This window comes from Schistocerca gregaria, chromosome 1 (genome assembly GCF_023897955.1).
Source record: "Schistocerca gregaria isolate iqSchGreg1 chromosome 1, iqSchGreg1.2, whole genome shotgun sequence".
NCBI classification, from domain to species: Eukaryota; Metazoa; Arthropoda; class Insecta; order Orthoptera; family Acrididae; genus Schistocerca; species Schistocerca gregaria.
In genome coordinates, this window is record NC_064920.1 from 599,938,041 (window position 1) to 599,963,915 (window position 25,875).

The window sequence follows — 25,875 nt, forward strand, 5'->3', positions numbered from 1 at the left end:
AACTTTGAACACAAAATATGAGGATTGTTCAGGGTGATTAGTAATCTTGAGCATTTAGATCAGTGGAATTATTGGACAAGAGAAAATAATTGTCTCCATTCATTTTTGACTGCAAATATTGAAATCTCTTACATAAAAAATATGTTGTTTTTGGACCTGCATGGTTGAACTGTGATAGATTCATACTTTCCTATCCTCTTCTATCTCTGTCTAAATATGGTTTTTGTTTATACAATTACTTTTATTTGTTAGTGTTGGCCCCTTAGTTATTGTATTAATTTCCTTCTTTTATTTTCTTTCTAGTGTGGCCACAGAAGTATAGCTGTCAGTGGTGCGAGAAACAATTTACAAACAAGTTCAACCTGAAAGTTCATGTCCGCGATGCACACAGTGCACAAGGGTGTTTCATATGTAGCATTTGTGGTAGAACAATGAAAAATCAGAGTTGTTTGCGAGTACATTATTATCAGTACCACAGGAAGAAAGAAGTGTGAGATTTATTCATTTATGGAATTTTCTCAGGTGGTTTCTACAGTATTCATAAAACACTCAACAGTCCAATAAAATGTTTACCATAATGTGCTGCCTTAGAGTAAAGTATATTTATTGTATTACTCATGATAAATTGTATTTTGAAGTTTAATTGTGGACGTATGGTTTTGAAGAGTACAACTTCCTTTTATGGTCAATGTCTGATAGATTAAATAAGTGAAAAAGCACTTCTGTTATCAGTAACACTTCTAAGCTGCAAAATTCACTATAGTTTATTCTCTAATAGATGAAACTATTGTTTTCTGATTTATAATGTCAACTGAAAAAGAGACAGATTTTAAAAATGGCAGTGTTACATTGAAAACTGTGTATTTCAGATAACAAGAAATGGTGTATTTTATGTGTTATCAGTCAAGTGTAGCAGATATTTCCTTTAGTTTTCTTTTATATTTTTTGTCCTGACTGACAGACACTTGTGACATTGTTTGTATTAAGATGGTGAACAAGACCTTACATATTTGGTGCCTCATACAATGGATTTGATAAATGCTTCAACTTCATTGTGTCTTTTATCTACTGTAGGAACCAGTCAGTTGCCAGTTTTATCAGTAAATATCCTTTGTGCCCTACAGTGTAATTTTTTATCACACTGTTACATCTTCTTAAGGAACAAATTTATGAAGATATACAATAATTTTATGGTATGCATCTGCTAGTTATACTTTCTCATAGGATTAAGTGTAGGAATTTGATAGGAATATTGAGCAGAGAACTTGGTGTATTGTATTGCTCTAAAGAACAAAATGTTGAAATTTTCAGCATCATTCCCATAACATAGTTTTTATATTTCCATAAGGCTGGATTTTCAATACATGCCCATAGTAGAACTGTCATGTTCACAAGCTGCCTCCAGACTTCCCCTGAAGATGTAAACATTTTATCAGAATGATACTTTGTCTTTATATGCCCATCCTTTTGCTCATGTATCATCTTCTGTCTTCAAGTGCCTTTACAACACCACTTTCCAGATTTCTGTAATATCTAATAGTTATAAAGTAACTTTTCATTTGTTCTGAGAGTCAGCTGCCTTTAATTTAGCTGGTATACCATCCCTAGCTGTTCCTTTTTTCAAAAAGCACATTGAATCTAAACCAGATATTTGCCTTGTTCAAGCAGTGCACTATGGGTTGTACTAACTGCAAATGACAGAGAATGGGAAGAAGCCTACGGCAGTTTGGAGATTTGAGTCAGCCCAGCAGATGTGCTTGGATAGAGCGATTGGTAATAAGTTATCCATGAAACTGAAACAGGCAGCTATTAGTCTCAGCCCAGGAAACAATGTTATTTTATCTCTTATCAACATGTAAGTTTATTAGTAAAATTTGATTCTTTTTTATTATCGCATACTGTCACTAAATATAGTTCTAAAAGGCTAGAAGAGAGATGGCATCCTTTCTTTTCAAAAGGCATGATCATCACATTTGGCTGTACAAATACTTTATTTACAGGCCCACTATTGAAATATCAGCCTCTGCCATTTTCATGTGAAATAATGTTGTGCTAGTGATTTTTTTTAATTGATGGTATTACATGTCACCATTATATTGTGCATCTCCAATGGCTGTATGTATATCACTTCTGAAATTAGTGAGTGAATTTAAGTCTCCTCCTTTGCCTGGGAAAAATGTTGCAGTTTCATAAATAAAGCATGACTGTTGTTGAACCAAAGTAGAAAAAAAGTAGGAAGGATTACAGGTACTCATGAAAAGTAACAATTGTCATAAGCTCTCTGGTAAAAGATGTTTGACAGTGGTGCCAGATTATCAGCAAAGATTCATACTACTAATAATGAGCCATCAATAATAGCTTTCCTATTAGCTCCCCTTCCACCATCAATTCCACTCACACCTGTACCATCTTTTTGTCAATATTTTTCATTTCTTACATGTGTGTTCTCTGCCCTTTTTTTTAATTTCAGTTGACAAATGTGGCCTGTTGTGTACCCTTTCTTGTCTTTCTTTCATATCAGTCTTTTTTTTCCAGATGAATTAATTTTTAAAATTATGCATGTGTTGGCCATGATAAAGTTTTTTTAGTTCCATCAACTGGTAGATAGTACTTTTTATCAGTAGTATTTTTAGTAAACGGTGAATGTATCCAGGCTCAAGTTTAAGTTTCTCATTTCCCTCATAAAATGGAATTTGCAAAACTTGGTAATTTGTATGTGTGTTTTTCTGGGGGGCGTCTAATGTTTACTTTTGTGAACATTCCCCCAATGCTGGTGGGTTTTTTTTTCTGTATCCTCTGTTAGTATAGTGGAAAAAAAATCGAAGTGATCTAGCAAGAATAGTGTAATGACTTATTCAGTATTCATGTTTTTTATTTTTCTTTAACTTGTATATACTTCATGTCATGTCAGCACAGCACATTTTGGTATTTTGCCAAATAGTAATCAGTTTTCATACATAAGATTCAATCACTAATTTCATGAGTTGTGGTGGTACAGTGTATTGAGGAACTAAAAAGCAACTAAAATTATTTGTTGGGAGGAGGAAGACTACATGGTTTTCATAGTTTTATATTCATTAGTAGGCTATTAGAAATAATTATTTTTTAATTTCATAACTCACTGTTATGCAGTTCTTAGAAATGTCCACAAGAGATAACTATCTTACAAATATTCTCCTTGAGAAAATACCAATGAGAGCAACTAACATTTGTTTGTTGTTTTCTTATGAAGAGTTCCAGGAAGATACCTTCATTACACTATCAATAAAATGCTGCAATTGTAAATAAATATGTAGTTAGAAAAATCTGAAACCATCATCTTTGTATTACTTTTCTACAGTGTCAATTAAGAGTTTGCCATTTATGATATCTCTACTAGTTGCCAATTTTTCTCTGCATAATTTAGTGCTATCTGAATTTACTGCTAATCCACATTAACATCTTGGAGCTATTTATTGGATCAAAGCTTTAGGAGTCTATACACTTTTTCATGTACATGCAAAGATGGAAATCACTTTGACCCAAATTTGGCCAATAGGGACAGTATTAAAAAAGTTCTGCTTAAGATAAAATAAAAATTCCTGTGTTTTCCAACCAGAACCAGGATGTCAGCTCGAATGGGACATGTTCATAACACCAGGAAGTAGAATTTCACATCAAGTGAATTTGTGATCTGGTTAAGAGATATGATAAAGTTCCAGCCCTGAATAGTAATTAGGTATAAGGAATATAAAGGAATACATTTAAGAGTTTGCCAGTAGATTTTCTATAATTAGTCCAGTATTTTATTTATAGCCTAACAGAGTTAGTTTTTAGACTTTTTCCAAAAGCTTATGATTGTTTCTTTGATGTTGAATTCCAAGCAGAAAAACTATGACAAAGTGAACTCTGTTTGTCATTCATATTATTTTGTCCCTCTTGCCATTTTACAGCATGATATTTCTGAACTAGATAAATTAGGACATTATTTTGTGTATTGCAAAACATGATCTTCTTTGTAGCCCTAAATTAGATTTAAGTCTCAACCTTAGTACAAAATATGACAATTAATTACTTCCCATTTTTATTTTATGTTACATTTTGGATGATATGGTGGACCAGTAGTTTGTTAATGATATCTTAAATGTTTTAATTCTTGTTTAGTTTTTAGAAGTTATTGTCCTAAAACACAATGTAAAATAAATAAAATGTTGTACCAGAGATGGAAGTCATATACCATAATAGTGTATTCTATGTAGAGTACTCATCAGAAAAATACATTGATGGTATGTTTTTGCTTGCCCACAGAAAATTTTGATGTGTAACTTACAGGGTGTTTTGGATTACTATGATATTAATCTAACAGTGGAAACTCCAGGTTCGAATATCAGTAATGTAAGGAAAAGATAGATTGCTACTTTCTGTAAAGATGATATGTTAAGATGCAGACAGGCAAAACCAAAAGACACTTATACATTAGCTTTCGGGCACAGTCTTCATCAAAAAAAGAAAAACACATTCATCCACACAAGTAAGCACACCTTATGCATACATCACCACCATGTCTGGCAGCTCGGACTGGAATTCCATAATTCCGGTCCAACCTGCCAGAAATGGCAATTGTGTGCATGAGGTGTGCTTACTTGTATGAATGAATGTTTGTTTCTTTTTATGATGAAGGCTGTGGCCAAAAGCTAATGTATAAGTGCCTTTTGGTTTTGCCTGTCTGCTACTTAACATGTCATCTTTATGATAAATAGCAATCTATCATTTCCTTACATTGTTTGTAGTATTAATCTGAAGTTTGCTTGTACTCTCACCACAGAGCACATGAGGACGGTTCCACCAACTTCACTTTATTCTCATTTCTGGCCTGAAGGAGGCAACTGACAGGCTTTTCAGATGATTGTGTGAAAATTTACAAGATATAAAGACTGATATAATATTACCATTACTATAAAAGCTGTAAAAGCTTATGGTCTGTCACCTAGTTTCCAATATACATATTTGATTGTAAACAAACAGCCCACTAAAAGTAAAACCCACATGCACATGCACACAATGGTAACCCTGACTATTCATGGACAGCTGTCTGATCGGGTTGGTTTGGGAGAGAGGTAAGGATTGGGCATCTGGAAGGGGCAGAAGGACAAAGTTTTGTGGGTTATTGTGGGCTTACAGTAGTTAATGGAAGTGTATGAGTAGCAAATAGTGTCTCTCAGGAGCTGTGGATTGCAGGTGTGATTGTGGATAGGAGGTCTTTTATATCAAGACACGACAAGTAGTAGTCTAAGCCTTGACATGACTTGTGTAAGTTATTCAAGACCTGTGTAGAAATGGGTGCTGGGTAGAGTACTGTACTGTCAGTAGCTATTTTGCAGAGATTACACAGACTATTTATGAGATTATGATATTAAAAGAACAAATAGCACAGAAAATCTGATTCTGAACTGACTGTACGGGATAATGTTTGTCTGCCAAAGTTCCTGAGGAGTTATGAACATATTTGGATATTGGATATTTTGTGTACTTCTTACTGCAAATGGGCACACACAGGTGATGTATAACAACTGACTTCTGCCAAAGTTGAGGTTGTATTGGTATATTAAATAAAGATTTTCACACAGGCATTAAGTGGGGGGGTTGGTCATTTCACTGAGGAGACATTGTGAAGAGGATTTAGGAGAAGCTGTTGAGGTTCTGATGGAAAGAGCAAGGTATTTCATTGTCATGGGTTATGATATGGAAAATGAAGAACAGCTCTGCAGCTCTTCACAAACATGCTTCAGATGGTCTTTGTTAGCTCCGTAACCTACCTTGTGAGGTGAGGGACCTATGTGTTAATGCCTTTCTCCACATCAAAAAGGCCTACTGAAAACAGTACCTCTATCCGTCCTATGTGAAAAGTTTTTCCACTATGGGCCAAGCATCAATTTGTGTCCCATACGCATTTGGAAGCAGAAGTTACCAAATTGGCTGATACTGCTTGAACTCATACAAACAGACCTCAACTGCATCCATCTTTAGTGGTTTGATGACTATCTGTTATCACAATGATGTATGAGGATTATCCACCCAAAATCCTACCTTCATCCACCAACGTTGTATTTTATAGCAAACCATTTAAAATAATTCCTATGCATCTCCCAATTCTACACTTCACATTCTTTCTTGTCTACCCCCTCGCCCTCTTTCCTCTGCCCAGCTGGACAACCAGTAATAGACAGTATGTGTTAATGCAGCTGGAGATGTGGATTTGTATATTTTATACTGGAAAATGTGTGGTGCTTTGGTTTCAGAGCTAGAGGATTGTTTTATTTTATGTGGTTGTCTGTTTGCCTTTCATCATTAATCTCATGTAATTGTGTTTGATGTTTCCATGCTGCATTTTCTGTTATTAAGACATTGACATTTTTAAGAAAGCATAGTCTTAACATTACATACCTTAATTGTTTCTTATTTTCAGTACATTCCTTTTATTTTAACAAAAAATATAAACAATGAAATGAGTGAAGCTAACAACTCATCACAAAGTTGACACATTGAGCAGTTGACAGGCACACAAATAAAACTAAAAACATTACAGATCTTTTGGACAATCTTGTTTGATTGATTGAACCTAATACCCCTCCTCCGCGCCTCTCCTTTCTCCCAAAATCATACATACCTGTACAGTCTGATTGTCCTGGTCCAGACGATTGTAGCTTGTTTATGTTTGTGTATTAGTTACTGGGATACCACTAATGTAGATTTTTCTTTTTACCCTAATTAGCTCAGCAATGTTTTCAGTTTTGTTTGTGTGTCTGCCTACTGCTCAATTACTCAGCTTTTTGTGAGTAGTTATCTTCTTCCATCCTGTGTATTCCATCTCGAACTTTCTAGTACCTTTTTAAAATATTTGATGGATCTGTGAACTCGATATTAAATTTAGTTTCTTTTACAGATGTTTCTATTTTTGTTCTACTGACTGTCATTTTTAAGAACAAAAGTAAGAGAAAAGACATCCTTTCTTAGTGCTGAAGAACCATTGCACAAGAAATAAATACAAAACACGTTTGAGAACATAGATTTTCATGGTGACATTCTTGGGTGAATCCTTCATAGATTTCTTGCCACATTGACAACTTTCTTCAGTGCCATTGACCAGATTTATCTTTAGGCCACATAGTTCTTTGTTTCGTGGGCTGAATTACATCATGGAGCTGTCATGAAATTGCATAACTTCCATATGCTACTGGATGTTATGTCGATAGCTATGGTAGAACAACATTCATAGTGACCTTGATTTCATTAAAATCTTGAGATTGAAAATCTGTGGAGCATTTATTCATAGAAATCAGATTTTGAATACTGTTGTTTAGCTACCAAATTTATGATCTATGTCAGTGTGTGTGTGTGTGTGTGTGTGTGTGTGTGTGTGTACTTGTTTCTTTCTTATTGTGTCTGCTGCTCAAAGCCTCTTGTTTTGGTGAATGGGATGTCTCGCCTTGTATCATTATTTATGTTCCACATGGGACTTTCCCTAATATTTTTATGTCAGAGATTTACTTGTTTTATACATATGCAGGTGTTTGGAAAATGTAAAAAGATTAACTGCAATGTACTTTGTTGCATTTTTTTTTCAGACACTATTGGTAACATTTTGCATTGTTGAATTTTTTTCATTTTGTATCCTTTCCTGTATATATTTTTTCAAAGGACACAGCCAATGTGGCCTTATATGTGAATCATTTTCTTAAAGGACTGAGAAATTGCTTCCATGAACATTATTTTAATGGTTTTGTCTGAATCTGTTTTGTGGATTAGATTTAATGCTACAACTAGATTATTTTTCTATATACAGTTATAATTTTGAAGTCAACATTGTTATTTAAGTTAATTCATTCTGAAACAGATCTGCCGTTTTCATTAAATCCCTTTTGATGTTTACTTCTCTATACACCATTTATTAAATTAAATTTTGTTAAAAAATTTTAAGCATTTTATAGACAGCTGAGAGGGAGTATTGTAAAGATATTATTGAAATATTTTGTTCTTTTGCCTGGATAAAGTATACAGCTTTATCAGTTACATTCTTTTGTAATTTTTATAGTCTTTGGTTATGATGATTTCAAAAGTAATTCAATTGTTTTCAGTGTTTTAATTACTTCCAGAATTTATGTAAGTGGCAATTTTTTGTAAAATTTAATTGAGTTCTGGACAATTTAAATGTTTAAAACTACTTCTAGCATTAAATAAGATAAGTATTATTAGTTTAATGTTATTTAAATTATGGTAGTTTTGTCTTCGTATATGTAAAAGTTAATGGCTGTTTCATGGTAACTATAAAATTTATTATTACTGCTCACACACAAATGACTTAATGTAATGTTTGTGAGTTTTTCTTGTTTGCAACAAAATGTGATTTTTCATTACAATTTATTACTATAATCATTTATTTTATTATTATAACGATTGTTCCCCTTTAGGAGAGCGATTGAACTTGAATTCATAATTTCATCTTCGGATGTTTTTCTTCTTTGCTTCCCAAAACCTCCTCATCCTCTATAATCATTTGTTTATATACTAGATAATTTATTTTCTGCACTCATTTTTATTCCTGTAAGAGCTATTCCCTTTTTTTGCTATTGATTATTTCATTCTGTTTAAAAATTTTCATTAGCTTTTTGTGTTCTTTTAAGTCCGCCTAAGTATTGTATTTTACTAATTTTTGTGATAATTGTGTGCTTTCTTAAGACAGAAATTTAATTAGAGTTTAGTACAGGTAATAATGATAGCCAATCTCATCTTTTTGTTGTTTACTTTAACATTCATAATTTATTAAATATTTTTTATGATGTCTACATGTGCTCTGAAATTTTCCAATTATGTAATTTAGTTGTGTGCTTTTTGTTACTTCATTTTCTATAAGGGTGAATCCAAAAGTAATATCTCCTGTGTGATAAAAAAGTAATAATAAACATATAACAGCAGATTAAATACAGACGATAGCCTTAAATGTCATCTACACAACACTACTGTTCAACATAGTCACCTTGCATCTGTACACATTTGGGCCATCAAACCCTTGTTGCAGTTTGCAAAAAATTCAGTGTTTTGCTTCTTGACGAACATTTTAAAGACATTTTAACCTCATCCACATCACTGAATCTGTAACCATGTAGGTTCTCTTTCATAGGTTCAAACAGGTAGAAGTTCGACAGGATCAAATCAGAGCTGTGCGGTGCATGAGACACCACTGACCAGCCGATTCTTCCTATCACTTGAGTTGTGAAAAATTATGTTTGGTGTGTGTGTTACTTCCACCTCAAGTTTCTTAAATGTAGTTGCATATGTTTCGCTGTTGATTGTGGACTCTGATGTGTCTGTCTCCTTGAATCATTTTATCAGCATGTCCTCGACTGGTATCTGTGACGGATGCTCTGGGCCAGCCACTGTGTGGTTCATCTGCAATGTCCATTTCTCTGTTGCCAAACTAATTCACCCAAATACCCACGTTGCTGATGCTCATTACAGCATCCTCATACACATCCTTCATGGACGAGATTAAAACAACTTTAAAATCTTGAGTCATGAAGCAAAACTCTGAATTTTTACAAACTGGTTTGGATGCCTGGGCTCAGTACTGGGGCAAACGTGCAAATGCATGGTGTCTATGTTGAATGATAGTGTCATGTGGAGAGGAGTTCTGGCTATGATCTGTACTAATTCCACTATTATATGTTCATTATCAAATTAAATAATGTGATACAGGAAGCATTATTTTTTGATCCACCCTCATATTTAAGCATAATGTACTAAATTTTTTTGAACTTTTACTTTCTCATTTTTCTCTTTTTATTATGAGGGGAGATAATTTTTTATTACACAAGAGAAATTTCAAAATAATCCCTCTCAGCGATTTTTCCCTCATAAATAAGATGGCCATTTTACCTTTGGTTATCATGTAGCTTCATATCTCTGTTAAACTTCTATCTTTATAATCATTTTTTCTCATGCTCCTGGTATTCACATGTTAAAGCATTTGTGGTCGATTTGGTGCCCCATTATTTAGTGAACAATTCACATCTTTCCAAGTAAATTAACATTGTTCTATCAATTTTTACTTTCTTTTGTAACACTTAAAGGTCACAAATTGAATTTTAAAATAAGCACTTAAATTTGAAATTTAGTTTCATTTTTTGTCACAGTTTGTCTCAACTATGTTGTTTTGAGTTTTCTGTGATATTAAATTTAAAGCCCTGTTCTGCCTTTGAGATCAGTGATCCTGTCTTATAATTGCTCAAGGACCTCTTGTTGCTTGCTACAATGTAGAAATAGATAGATCCTACATTTTAAGAAGGTTGTCCCCAACTCTTACTCCTTTCTCTTCTTCCTCATTTGCAACTCAAGACACAGGCTTGGTAATAAGGGAGTTTTTTATTTTTAGTTTTATTTAATACTCATATTTATATCCCCTGTTAGCTTCCTTTCATCATTACAAAGTATTGCAATTATTTCATTGTGGTTAAAAGAGATATTATTTTGTGACTCTTCAAGCTTTCCAGCTTCAAGCTAGTCTTCACGAGTTTGCCACTGGATCATGTGCAAATTACACAATATTTCCTCAGAGCAACAGTCTGACATCTTCATGTGGTTCAGCCTTGCAATGTCATCCAGCGGTAAAGCCATGAAGACTATTTACAGATAGAATTTTCTTTCAAACTGTTTGTATAGTAGCTTAGAAGCTACAGTAATTGTATGTATGGTATACAGTTTTCTTCAGACCACTTATTGCATTATCTACTGTGATTGCAGTGCTTGTTAATCAGCTATTATATATAATAGGAGAGGTAGCGTATGCAGCTCATAATTATATTCAATGTTTGACAGAAGTGGGCATACAATGTGTGTACAGCAGAGGATGAGCTTGTGTGCATGTGGGAACTAATAAATGAAAAAAAAAATGTCAATGTTATTCTGATTATTTGCTTATGTTATAACATAAGTGAATTTTAATAGTCTGAAACGTCAATGATAATACTTGATTTTTACATATATTAATTTTTTCTGACCGTGTTTATTGCTGCTGTAAGGTATATAGCTAATACAGTACACATTGTTTTTTCAGTTCGAGGAATCTCTTCTTTATTATGAAATTAACTTACATAAAATTGATTGCCCCAGTTTGTATGGACTGAGAATTCATAGTTCCTGTGTCTTAACTATATATCTGTAATATTAGCTCAGGTTGCATTTGGTGTATAGTAATCACATTATTTCTGTGTAAACCTGATCAAACAGATAAAACATTTTGTGACTGCAGTGGTGTAATCATTTTACTGCAGATAGGAACTACTTAAATAAAGGAAAAAATGTTTATTTTTGTAAGTTTAATTTTGAAATTTCTTTTTTATTTCTGTATTTTCTCCAAGTCTTGGAATAAAGTTACATTTTTTACTGTGAACCTTTTTTTGATACCTGCTGTATTACATTAACCCTGTAGTGGGGACACAATTTTTCATAACATAAGCAGATATGTGGTGTTCTTTGTACACATGTAGAGAGTAGCTCTCTTTGTTTCCAAAGTGAACATGTAAAGAAAAATCACAGTTTACTCTTAGTTTAATTCAACAATCATATAACAAACTAACATTATATGAGCTAAAGCATTGTTTAATTAAACAAAACCAAAATAAATGTTCATTATATCACTCTGTTGCCACATACAAGTGTTACTCCACATATGGCCCACTCAAAGCATTAAACAACGCAGCTGCATCAGATACTATCCAACCACTTATTCATTTACTGCCTCATTATGATATTGTACTGATAGCTCATAATCTGGGTCATTTTCTTGCACAGATCATAGATTTTTTCTCACATAGCTTGCTGTTTATTTTATATAGGTGCTGCTGACTTGGATGTCTAACAACACAGCATATCACTGTGTTAGCTGAAGCAATAGCGAAGGAATAGGTATGGACTTACAATGGTGGCAAGGGTATAAGCTAAGCATATGTCTTTCCCAAAAAAAACATCAATTTTGCTGTTAAAAAGAAACCATAAGAAAACTGTACCACGAAATTAGCAAACTAAATGAACACATAACTAGTGTAAGAGTTTATTATTGATACTTTAAAAATGGGTATTTTGAAATTACAGCTCGAAAAAACTTAACTGAGCATGCTGAAATTCCCACATGATAGTGCAACCTTTACAGAAAAGAGGAACAACATGACATACAATAGCAGCAAGAAAAAAGTGTTAGATTGAAAAAAAACTCTGAAAGCAACATAGGCTTTGTACCCGAAAACTTATTTCAAGTACTTTCTACTGGCGATTGTGGAAATTCAGGCTATACACTTCTCATGAATGAGGTAAAGAGGAAAAGGACAATGTGAATAAAGCAGGAGAAGAAAGTTTGTCAATGCTGACAAATAAGAAACCAAGTATAAAATTTTACAGTGCAAATCTGTTAATCCCAAAGTTGTGCTGAAGTGTTTAGTGAAATGACACAAAATGACTTCCAGAGTGTAAAATCCAATAGCAAAATGTGCTTTGAGACAACCATTGTCATGGTCTTGCAAATAAACTAAAAGAAGAAACTAAAATATATTCTTTATGGTATATTGAAACTGGGAGCCTAACTTGGTGTTATTAAAAAAAATGACATATACATAAACAAAATGGCATGCTATGAGTGATCTTAAACAGTGTCTGAAAAATCTTGCACATACAAATGTCGTAATTATGAACATTCCACATCATTACGATCTTATTTGGCAATTGTGTTAATAAAGAGAGACAGAGTGCCGATAATCAGTTTGGTAAAATCTGCAGGCAATATAAAAATGTGAAATGTGTTAACATGAGTGATTTAGGATGTAGATTCCACACACAAGATGGACTACACCTTGAGTAAACAATATCTGACGAAAGTGATAACCAAAGAAATTTAAAAAACACCAACATAACTTCAAAACCAAACCCATAGTCTCAAAGCCAATGCCAAACCCAATAGGAACAACACAAACACCTGAAAAAAGTAGCAGTGATAGAACCATCAGCAGTAATAACAAAACATACAAAAATTTCCAAGGAGTCAGCAGAAACAACAGTGGATAGTGAAGTGAATGACAAGTAAACTGTAGCTCCTCATCATCCAAATGACTTGTTAAGAGGAATACAAGGAAAATGAGAATGCTCCATGATAAGAAGTGCTCAGTGTTTCTCAGTTCTCCATCAAAATAACCAGTCCATAAGAAATAAATTGCAACAGAAGGGAACTGCAGACTATCGATAGTTCACTTGTTTGCATAACAGAACACTGGAGTAAGGGATCTGAAATGACACATATAGGTCTAAGCTCATATAATCTAGCATGGCATTATAACTGAACCACTAAGAGAGGTGGCGGATCACGTATGTATGAAAAGGGAGGGATTATGTATAAAGTTAGAAAGGACATAATTTCATGAAGAGAAGAAAAACTTCTGGATATATCAAGAAAGCCACATATATTCCAAAGAGAAGAAAAACCCCTGGATCTATCAAGAAAGCCACATATATTCCAAAGACTAACTGTACTATGTACTTACCGTCCTCCCAGTGGTGACATAGACACATTCGTAGTGAAACTAACCCAATTACTGGAAGGGCAAAATCCTCATTTATGGAGATTTAAACATCAACATTGAACCCAAATGGGTTCTGCAACACATTTTTGAACATTATGTTCAGCTTTAGAATATCACCATTGATTAACACAGCCACAAGGGTAAGTAAGAATTCAGCATGATCATTGACCATATACTAACTGAGTGGGAAAAAGAAAATTGTGATGTTGTAGGTAACCTGGGCCTTTCAGATCATTCCTGTCAGCTCTTAAAATTAAACACAGGTGTAGAAAACAAAAGTAAAATACATACAGAATGGTCTTCTCTAAGCAAAAAAGGTTTAATTTACCATGCAAATGAACGATGAAACACGGGAAGAAGTATACATGGAGACTAGTATGGAAAGGAAGTTTGCAAAGTTTCTATAGAAATTTAAATTCCGGTTCAAATAAGTGTTCCCAGAATTACTATGAGTCACTAAAATACAAAACCAAAGTAACAGGTTGGCTAACGTAACAAGGAAATCCTTTGTAACACTCAGACACTTCAGCAACACAAGAAACAACCAAAATGACACTGCATATCAAAAATACTACGAAACATACAAAATCACATACAGAATTGAGGCATGTAACAGAAAAAAGTGCAGTTTTTTTGGGAGGCATGACAGTCAGATATAATTACACATTGTTTGCATAAGCTGCACTATTACAGTGTCGCAGTCAGAGTAGTCACAAATGTTATTATTGTTCTTAGTCCATAGTTAATGTGTAAAAGAAAGAAAAAAAATAAGATTTTGTAACAGCTTTTGAATTTAATTCAATATAGACAAATAATTATAATTATTTAGTAATTCATTAATGTAATAGGTAGATGTTTGCAATTTTACATGGCAGCAAGCAAGTAATATTCTCAGATATGAGGAAAGAGTGAGTGACCAATGGAATGGCATTGCAATTCAATCAGTAGCTGCGTATGTACTGTGATACATCATACATCACAGCTCTCAGGGTTAGGGGAACACTTATGGTGGGTCCAGCTGATAAAGAGGCCAGTCTTGTTATCTGTCAGAGTTTGTGATGCAAATACTAACAAAGAGATAGAGGGGCTGGCCAGTACTTACCTCAGCTCAGTACAGCCAATAGATACACAAAAAACAACCGAAAATTTACGTTCCTAGCTTTCGGAATAAATGTTCCTTCATCAGGGAGGAGAGAGGGGAAAGAACGGGAAGAAGGAAAGTGGATTTAGTTACAACCCAGGTTATGAAGCAACAGGGAAAGGAAAACTGGGAGGGTAGCAAGGATGGAGGCATGGTTGTCAGAGGGAAGCCAAAGATATTCTACTGTAAATGAATCATTTGATGCTGCGGGAATTAGATTACGAAATGAGACACTTAAAGTAGTGAAGGAGTTTTGCTATGTGGGGAGCAAAATAACTGATGATGGTTGAAGAAAAGAAGATATAAAATGTAGACTGGCAATGGCAAGGAAAGTGTTTCTGAAGAAGAGAAATTTGTTAACATCGAGTATAGATTTAAGTGTCAGGAAGTCGTTTGTGAAAGTATTTGTATGGAGTGTAGCCTTGTATGGAAGTGAAATGTGAATGATAAATAGTTTGGACAAGAAGAGAATAGAAGCTTTCGAAATATGGTGCTACAGAAGAATGCTGAAAGTTAGATGTGTAGATCACATAACTAATGAGGAGATATTGAACAGAATTGGAGAGAAGAGAAATTTGTGGCACAACTTGACTAGAAGAAGGGATTGGTTGGTAGGGCATGTTCTGAGGCATCAAGGGATCACCAATTTAGTATTGGAGGGCAGTGCGGTGGGTGAAAATCGTAGAGGGAGACCAAGAGATGAATACACTAAACAGATTCAGAAGGATGTAGGTTGCAGTAAGTACTGGGAAATGAAGAAGCTTGCACAGGATAGAGCAGCATGGAAAGGTGCATCAAACCAGTCTCAGGACTGAAGACCACAACAACAACATACATTGTGAACTCATAAAATACATTTGTAGCTGTAGACATGGTATATTAGATTATGTGTACAAGCAAATTTCTCTTAAATAACACAACTACTTAAATAAAGACATAGCAATTTTGTCTCTCCAGCTTTGGTTCAACAATTTATTGATTCAGAATTGGAAGCTTGAAAGGTTAATGTCTGTTTCATTAAAATGTACATAAGAATCTGATCTCAGAACATGACGTTCCCTGGTTGATGTAAATTCCTTCATCTCTGCCTGATACTGAAGTGTTTTCCTGGTTTATGTTACTAGCTGGTTTAATTTTGTCCTTTACTCTTATGTGAGTCTATGCAGAAGACAAATATATGTTGATCTGCCCCCCCCCCCCCCCCCAAAAAAAAATCCCTCTCTCTCTCTCTCTCTCTCTCTCTCTCTCTCTCTCTCTCTCTGTGTGTGTGTGTGTGTGTGTGTGTGTGTGTGTGTGTGTGTGTGTATGTATGTGTGGTATGGTCTGGACTCTCGTCTTAATACGGAATTCTTCAGTAGGAACTGGTAACACTAAAACCTCTAACAACACATTTTCAGCATTAATAAATGACAACAGAATGGGCTACTGGTCCTCACGTTAAATTAAAATTTTCCGCTTCTGTCTGTCAGTCCCATCACAAAGACTGAAAAATACAAATAATTTGAAATCTGAATTGAGGGCTGAAATTGATGAAAGGCCAGGGGAGAATTTGAATAAACAATTAAATGTAATAAAAACTGAGTTAACTGAGGTCAAAAATACACTGGAATGCAACTTAAAGGTGATAGAATCGAGGGTAGACAATGTGGAGGAAAAAGAAATTGTTTTTGAAAATTAATTCATTGCTGAAAATAGTAACAGAGTCAGGGAAATTTAGGAACTCCAAAATGAAAATGAATCACTTGATGCTAAATTAGATTACTTGAAAGCAAACAATGTTAATGCAATCAGTAGTGTTAAGAAAAAGGTCGAGAGTTTAGAATCAAATTTTACCAACAAATTAGACACATTAAAAACTAAAATAAATCAAATTGAAGAATATGCTGTTAACAAAAAATTTTACAGTCATGGACCAATATGGTCGAACCTATTAGTGAAAAGTTTTTCTTGTGATAATTTGCACCCAGTTGATTTTTTGCACCATTGCAAGGACAATTTTGTGCCAGGAATGTCTGATAATTCAAAAATTAAATTTGTCAAAAAATTTCTAGAAAGGGAGGCCCTATCCTGGGCTAACCAAAATTTCGATCAGTGGGAAACCTTTGCAAATTTTGAGAAAAGCTTCTTAAACAAATTTTGGTCAGAATCTGAACAGGGGAGGATTAAATCTGAATTTTTAAATGGACCTATTTTCAGAGGGAGAGTGGGCACCAAGAAAGTATTTTGTAAAGATCAATTGAAAAAATTAATACATTTAGATAAACCTTTTGATGAAATGACACAAATAGATGCACTGAAAAGAAGGCTACCTCAAAAATTGCAATGGGATTTAGTTCATGGGCCTGATGATTCTCTGGAAAAATTTTTAAAATATGTGGATAAATTGGATAGGGCATTAGAAAGAGGGAATATGCAAAATTTTAACAATGATTACAGAGACAATAGATATGAACAACACAGGGGAAACAATAGGGATCATAATGGTAATGACAGAGACAGGAATAGAAATTTTGGATATAGGAACAGGTGGGATGACAGAAACAGGTGGGATGACAGAAACAGGAGGGATCAAAATTGGATATCAAATAACAGAGAAAACAGGCAGGAAAACTCTGGACCGCCTCAATGAGGGTCCACAGTTTTGGGGTGAGAAAATTTAACCACAATTGGACCTACAACAACAACTGGGAATTTACAGACAGAGGAAGAAGGAGAAATATAACTTATTATTATAATAAAACCAGTGAAAGACAAAACAAGTACACACCACAAATAACAGACACTCATGTTCAACACCAAATTAAGACTTTAAACCTCGATCAGAAATTTTGGGACACAATAAGAGAAAATAATCATGTTGAAAGCAATAAGAAAACTACTTCTGAGAACAAGCCAGATGAGGATATTGTAATTGTGCCAGAATTTTATAATTGGATAGAGAATGATAATCTATGTAATTCTGAAGTATCTGAGAAACACTACAGCTCTGATTTGAATACGTTATTTAATGAAAATAAAAAGTTATGTGAAGAGAGAAAGATGGAACTTAATATGACTGTGGATAGGATGCTTGATGAGGAAAGTTTTGATTTTGATGAAAATATGGAAGCTAATGATGATGTTGAAAGTTGTACGGAAGTAAGTAATGGTGAGATTAGTGCTGTGGGTGAGTATCTGGTATTCGTCGAGATTATTTCAAGTGAAGTAGTGAAGCTATGTGATAATGAAGTTGATAATTGTGAGCATTATGATGAGGTGAGTGTTGTTAGTAATGAGGAAGTGGACACTCATGCATCTGAAGAACAGTTAAAGTTAAGTCAGTGTAACCAATTTAATGTAGCAGAAGACTGTAATGTTGTGCCAGCTAATAGTATGAAGTATTTAAACCCACATACAAGTTCTGAAGGAAAAGGTGAAACATTTTTAAAAATATTATGGAACAGTTGCAGTTACAAAACAGATAGGGAAGAGTTTTGGAACTATTTAGCTAAAATTTGTAGAAGGTTATATCCTCACTGTTGGCAAAGTGTAAAATGTAATGAATATTTGTTGTATGCTCAACCTGTTGTATCCATAGATGATGATAATGAAAGTGTCAATGTGTGTGTGAAGCTATTAAAAACTGATCAGGAAAATAATGAGGGTAATTTTAGAGGAATTGAAAAGGACCTGTTACATGAACCATTAAAAGAAAAAGTAGAAGAATGTGAATTAGGGTGCCCATGCATTAAAGCTCAAGTAAATAATTGGGAGGGTAAATGTCTCATTGATACAGGGAGTCTTATTTCAGCTATTTCAGAAAAATTCAGAAATAAAATTAAAGACAGTGTTAATTTTGTTGAGGCCCCTGTGATGGGAGTAAAGATAGAGGAGCTACAGGCAAAAACAGTAAAGTCATCAAAAGTCAAGTATTTTTATCATTTTTAATAGAAGATGTAAGATTTGATCAGGGTTGTCTTGTTATTCCAAGTTTAGAAGAGAACATATTGTTTGGCATGGACTGGGTGTTAAATGTAAGTGCTGCATTTAGCTGGAGTGAGATGAAGTTAATTGTGTGTGAACCCAAAAGCAATATTATTGTGTGTACACAACTATTTATTATAAACTGTGGAGAAGGTTGCAATCATGTTAAGAAAATCATAGACTATGAAGAGAATTTGTACTGTTTTGATGACAAATCTGAACTAAATTTTTCTGGTCAAAATTATGAAAACCTAGTTAAAAGCAAAGTAGAGGAAGCAATTAATTTGGACAGTGATCAAAAGACACAGTTGGAAAATTTACTGTGGGAATTTCAAGATGTTTTCAATGAAAAACCTGGAAGAGTCAGGAATTATCAATGCACTTTACACCTTAAAAATCATGAACCTTATTTCCTCAAGCCTTATAGTATTCCTTTTGCAAAAAGAAAAGAAGTAGAGAGTGAGATACAAAAAATGGAAGCATGGGGTATAATTGAAAGAAGTAACTGTGATTATAATAATCCTTTGGTGGTGGTTTCTAAATGTGAAGGTGGTGTTAGACTTGTACTTGATTCTAGGCACCTTAACAAATTTTTGAACAGAGAAAATGATCATCCAGAAAACATAGATGAACTGTTACATAAATTTGAATGTGTGAAATTCATGTGTAGCTTGGACTTAACTTCAGGCTTTCATCAAATTTCTTTAGAAATAAATTCTAGAAAATACACTGCATTTTTGTATGGGGGAAAAAGTTATCATTACTGTGTTGTACCAATTGGACTAACTGTTTCTGTTGCTGAGTGTATTAGAGCATTAGATCTTGTTTTGGGGGATGAAGTACTGTCTAAACTTACTGTATATGTAGATTATATTTTGATTTTTGGAAAAACATGGGAAGAACATTTTAAATTGCTAACACAGGTGTGTACAAAATTAAGGGAAGGCGTATGATCTTAGAGTTAGAAAAATGTAAATTTGGAGTAAGTGAATTGAAATTTTTGGAACAGATTATTTCGGAAAAGGGGATTATACCTGACAGAGAAAAAATTGAAGCTATAGAGAATTTTCCTGTTCCTAAAAATAAAACAACTTTTTTTTTTTTTTTGTCTTACTGGATTTTACAGAAAGTATGTCAGCACTCAAGCTACGGACGCTTTTTGTTTATGTGATATATTAAAGAAAAATACTGTCTGGGATTGGTCATCTGATTGTCAAAAAGCATTTGATGAGATAAAGAAACAACTTTCACAGAGCAGAATTCTATATAGGCCAGACATGTCTTTACTCTTCTGTTTGATGACTGACAGCAGTGATACAGAATTAGGAGCACACTTATTTCAGTAAAAAGTCCTAAGAGATCATACTGAACACCATTCCATTGCATTTGCTAGTAGAGTATTACAAAAGTATGAAAAGACTTACACTGTGACTGAAAAAGAATTTTTGGCTTTCAACAAATATAAAAATTATCTTCTTGGACACAAAGTGATTGTTTACTCTGACCACAAAGAACTAAGTTACTTACAGGAGTGTAGGCTTTATCATAGTAGAATCACCAGATGGGCATTATTCTTAGAACAATTTGATTATGAAATTAATTATATTAAGGGGGAAGGAAAATGTTATTGCATATGCACTTTCTAAGTCACCTATTGGGCTAAATTTTGATAATGAAACAGGTATTGATGACAAAAATTTCAAAATTATGTATTTGAAGGGGATGAAAGAGGAAGAAGAAATTTTAAAAATTTGTAATGACATTAGGAGACACCAAAATCATGATGAAAATTGGAAATTGGTAAAAAGTTATTTGGGAGTTAAGCAAAAGGTAGATGATTATTATAAGGTACACAAAGGGATTCTGTTCAGAAGATTAAGACCTGATTTGGATGACTGGAAATTACGTTGGCCTGAGCAGCACATAGACATTAGCTTTGGACATTGTGGTTCTGTCAAATGCATACAAAATATTAAGGAAAATGTCTGTTTTTATAATATTGCCAGAAGAGTGAAGAAAAAATTAGCGGCCTGTGACCTATGCCAAAGAGTAAAGGTGAGTAATCAAACATGCACAGGGATGATGCAAAATATTTTGCCCAGCAAAAATTTAGAGCTGACAGCTTGCGACATTTACGGACCCCTCCCCAAGTCAAAAGGAGGTTACAGTTTTATCTTTGTGATTGTTGACATATTTTCAAAATTCATCAAATTGTATCCATTAAGGAAAGCCAAAAGTAAACAGATTACATTTAAATTAACCAGTGACTATTTCAATAAGGTAGGTACTTCACAAGCAATCTTGTTAGACAATGGCTCACAATTTACATCAAAAGTATGGAAAGATTTTGCTGAAAATGCAAACATAAAACATATTTTGATTTCAGTATATCACCCATCCAGTAATCCAGCAGAGAGGCACATGAGAGAGATAGAGAGGTTGTGCAGAACATACAGTAGTAAGAACCATGTGAATTGGATTTAATATGTAAATGATTTCGAAGATATAATGAACAATTTGCAACATACATCCACTGGCTTTTCACCATTTGAAATTATGTTTAACAAAAGACCTACTAGCTTTATTACTGAACACACAGATTTTCCAGTTTGTCAAATTTTGTCACCTCAGGAGAGAGAACAAATTGTAAAAGACACCATGAAAAAACAAGCAGATTACAGAAAGAGAAGACACGATGCAAAAGGCAGGTTTTCACACTTTAATATTGGTGATTTGGTTTTGGTTAAAATGAAAGAAAAATCGAAACTTATGACTTCCGAATTAAAGAAATTTTTTGACATTTATATAGGACCATTTGAGGTGAAAGAAAATCCTCAGCCAAATGCTTACAGATTGGTCTATCCAAAGTCTAGGAAATTATTTGGTTTGAGCAACGTAACTGAATTGAAACCTTATAAGTCTGATACCTAGAATGAAATTTGCAAATCTCAATAACCTGGAATACAAGAAAAATTTTTTACATTTTATATTGTTCATGAAGTTTGTTTCCTATCATGTGATGTGGAAACTATGTATGGTACTGTAGCTTACTTATTGCTGAAAGGAAGTGTAAAATGATTTTGCTTGATGAACCACGTACACATGTAATATACATATTATTCATTGACTATATACCTAGATGTAAGAAAATATTTCGATGGTTGCTTCTGCATTTTATTTTCTTTGTGTGGTAGGACATGTGCTATTTTAGTTGTAGTTTACTTATGTTAGTTATTAGACATTTTGGTGAACATTTTGACATCCATATTTTGTGCTTACTACTATTTTTTTCATGTGCTGATGTCATTTATGCTGAAAACATTTTGTTGCTGTTATTATTATATTTTCTGAGCCTGTATGTTGGAAAAGACTGAAATTGGAATATTATGGACGGGCAATGCCTGCTTATTTGCCCACTTGACAGCTGGAATGTGGGAAATCAAGAACTTTCCACACTGTGGAATTAAATCATTCTTTTGTGTGTTATTGGTGAACCATTCTGTCTGCCTATGGAGGCAACACACAGATACTAACAATTGTCATTTTTTGTAATTTTGTCTTTCTATGTAACATGTTTGGGATTAGTGTGATACCTTTTGATATTTTGCTTATTATGTTGATGAAATTAAGAGGATGCTTATTGTAAAATCCAACCTCTACTTTTGTCATGTTGATAATATTTCTTCTGTTTTTGTAAGACTGAGTGTAGCCCTGAGTACTTTTCTTCCTTTGTACATGTCATATTGTTGGTTTTTATGCTACAGTTAGATTGGAGCTGTATTGGAAGAGGGGGGGGGGGGGGGTGAATATTGGGATAGACAATATCTATGAGTGCTGGGTTTCTTAAGCTACTGTAGGGGAATTATCACAGTCGTCTGTTCTGCCATGTCTGCATTGTATTTTATATTGGAGGGCAGCTCTCAGTTATATTTTTTGAGCCCTCCCCTTTTATTTCTTAACCTACTGCCTGTCACTGATTCTATTCTATTTTTCTTCTGATGATGATGAGAGGGGGCTAGGCTGAACTCTCCAGTAGTACCTATTTCTATCTTTCTTTTCCATCCACATATTTCGAGGTATCGCTCCTCCCTTGTTGCAGTGTCTGTAATTGTACCATGTCCTCGTGCTCTTCAATACAGATCAACAAGCAATTGTTTTGTTAAATGCTGTCTGCTAATACTTTTCTTTGTCACAAATTTCCATGTTAATGTAGTAAACTGTATCTGGTTGAATAACTTTGAAATTAATTTCCAAATTTATTTATACACTATCATACCATATTATAGAAGAGTAAAAATTCAAATTACTTTTACAACAGAATGTTGAAGGCCTATGGATGATAAAAGCTTGCTTATGAAATGTCACAAACAAGATTTTTTAGAAGTAATGTTAGAAAATGAGAAATTTAGTGTGTTGTAATATATAGAATTTTTATTGAATATGAATCATAATTGTTAGACTATAATAATCTTTCATATTGTTTCTGTCACGTCATACTACTAGTGTTTGATCATTCTTGGTGACACAATTTAACACTGAATATTTGTGTAGGAACTTATACTGAACTGAAGAGTAAGGCCTATGTAATAATTTCAGGTCAACTACTTGTGTAGATAAAGAACCCACCAGCTAATTGGAACTACGTAAAGGGAATACCTATGGACCTGCTATTAGAGGAAAATCTTAACTAAGAGAACAGGAACTACAATGGTGAAATGGACAGTGAGTTACATATAAATCATGGACTGAAAATAACAATTGGACTCTTATTTGAAAATTTTTTAATATTTTTCTTATTATATTGCCAGGAAACGTATTCTGTACTCATGTACATAGTTGTAAAAAAAGATTCAAAAATTTTATGAATTTTTCTTTGTATACAATTTGATACAGATTAACAGATTACATTTTAATATTTATGTGTACTGTTGTAAAGGGAGTGAAGGGAGGCCTGTTGTAGAATTTAGTAATTTTTGCAAGTTTGAAAAGATATGGTTAAAGCAACTTTTAATCTATTACATTTCATTTCTTTAATGTTATACCATGAGTATCAATAATTTCTATGTACTGTTTCAAAGATACTATTAAGTTTATATAATGATTACTGAAACTTACTACCTTGTTATTTTGCTGTTTGGGACACCCAATCCCATGCAGCTTGTGCATGGAATTGTGTGTGTGTGTGTGTGTGGGTCAGGGGGGGGGGGGGGGGGGAGATTGTAATGGTACTTGAATTACGTAACCATTATGGCAGCTCACCTGAACCTCTCGATGCCAGCAATATTCTACTGGGTTTCTGTAAAGTAGTTAACATGTTTCTGAGACAACATTCAGATTTGATTTCATTAATGTAGAGGTACTTTGATACATCGATATGTTTATGTTGCAATGATTTTATTCTTATGTATATTCTTTCTTTTATCACTATGGTCTTTTACGTACTTGTAACTCTTGATTTTTGGGCGTGAAAGCAGTTTGTTAGAGAGTCGGACCTTGAGAAAGTCAAGTCTTGGACGTCATATTGAAAAGATGCATATTGTAGTCAGCTTATAAAACGTGAACTTTAACAGTGAGGAAGATGTTTTCAAGTATGTTTTGTATTGTGAAGTGATGTTTTGTGTTTTACGTGATATTGCAACAAAAACAATAAAAAGGAAGTGTAACTTAAATTCGGAGTGCTGATTATTTTTTTACATCACCATTGTGCTAACTTTGAAAGGTTTAATCTTCAAGAATGGTTTGTGAAGCGCATCTACAAAACTTTTGAATATAGCAGAATAAAACCTAGGCCTCTTTGTATCCGAGCTTGGAATCATCACCACCTAGATTTTCGACAATTGATCCATGATTTTACAACGAGACCAGGGTGGGAAACACAAAAAGATGAGTGCCTAATTTATTCATTATTACATGAAATTACTTTATTAACTGTTCTCTAATGACACCTGTCACATAATACCTTTGTTGTTGCCCGAAAATGCAGTATTTAGCAGCATGAGCAACACCACAATCATTACTAAATTTTGACCTTTGTTGTGGTAGCATTGTTAGAGGTGCCATCGTTCTATTAGGCCATTATATTGCGGGTGATAGGCTGTAGTTTTGAATTTGTTGATACCACACAGTTGACAGAGGTGATTAAACATATTAGACTCAAACTGTCTCCCCTTGTCTGTGGTAAGTGAAGTAGGACAACCAAAATGAGAAAGCCAATAGTGGACAAAAGCATTAGCTACAGTGTCGGCCGTAATGTGTGTGATGGGGATAGCCTCGGCCCAACGTGTGGTACAATCTATCATGGTCACTAAGGAACTAAAGTTCTTAGATATCAGTAACGGACCAACAATATTCAGGATTGTCCTCACATTGGCAGGCCTCATACTGCACACACTCCAGACAATGTGCTGAGAGTTAATGAATTGGTGACTGCTGACTGACACATCACAGTGAAAGAATTGTCACACTACGTTGGGATAGGGGAAGGAAGTGTTTGCAGAATACTGAAAGTGTTGGCATTAAAAAAGGTTTGTGCCAGGTAAGTTCCCTGGATGTTGACAGTGGCTCACAAAAAAACAAAAATAACGAACGGTATGCAGTGAACGTTTGGAACAGTATGAGAATGGTGGAGATGAATTTCTTGGAAGAATTGTGACAGGTGATGAAACACGGCTCCATCATTTTTCACCAGAGACGAAGAGGCAACCAATGGAGTAGAATCGTGCAAATTCACCCAAGAAAAAAAAAAAAAATTAAAAACTACTCCTTCTGCTGGAAAAGTAATGGCTATGGTGTTTTTCGATTCCGAAGGCCTCTTGCTTGTGGACATCATGCCAAGTGGAAGCACCATAAATTCTGATTATGCTTATGTGACGACATTGAAGAAACTTCAAGCTCGATTGAGTCGTGTTCGACCACATCAGCAAAAGCAGGGTGTTTTGCTGTTGCACGACAGTGCACGGCCACATGTCAGTCAAAAAACCATGGAAGTGATTTTAAAACTTGGATGGACAACACCGAAACTCCCGCCTTACAGTCCTGACCTGGCTCCATGTGACTATCATCTCTTTGGGAAACTGAAAGACTCTCTTTGTGGAACAAGGTTTGAACATGATAAATCCCTTGTGCACACTGCCAAACAGTGGCTCCAACAGGATGGTCCAGAATTTTACT

At 34.2% G+C, this 25,875-nt stretch overlaps 1 protein-coding gene across 3 annotated transcripts in view; it reads left to right on the forward strand.

Moving 5' to 3' along the window:
- LOC126358278 (modifier of mdg4-like) overlaps positions 1-23,443 on the forward strand; it is a 342,870-nt gene extending 319,427 nt beyond the window's left edge. For 2 of the 3 annotated variants that reach the window (XM_050007547.1, XM_050007546.1), the window contains one exon: positions 304-11,425. In XM_050007547.1, the coding sequence (XP_049863504.1) occupies positions 304-494 (191 nt within the window). In that variant the 3' untranslated portion in view covers positions 495-11,425. Of the gene's footprint in view, positions 1-303; positions 11,426-23,301 lie in introns of those variants that run through there. The other variant, XM_050007550.1, reaches the window with a different exon arrangement.
- The last annotated feature ends 2,432 nt before the right edge of the window (positions 23,444-25,875 follow it).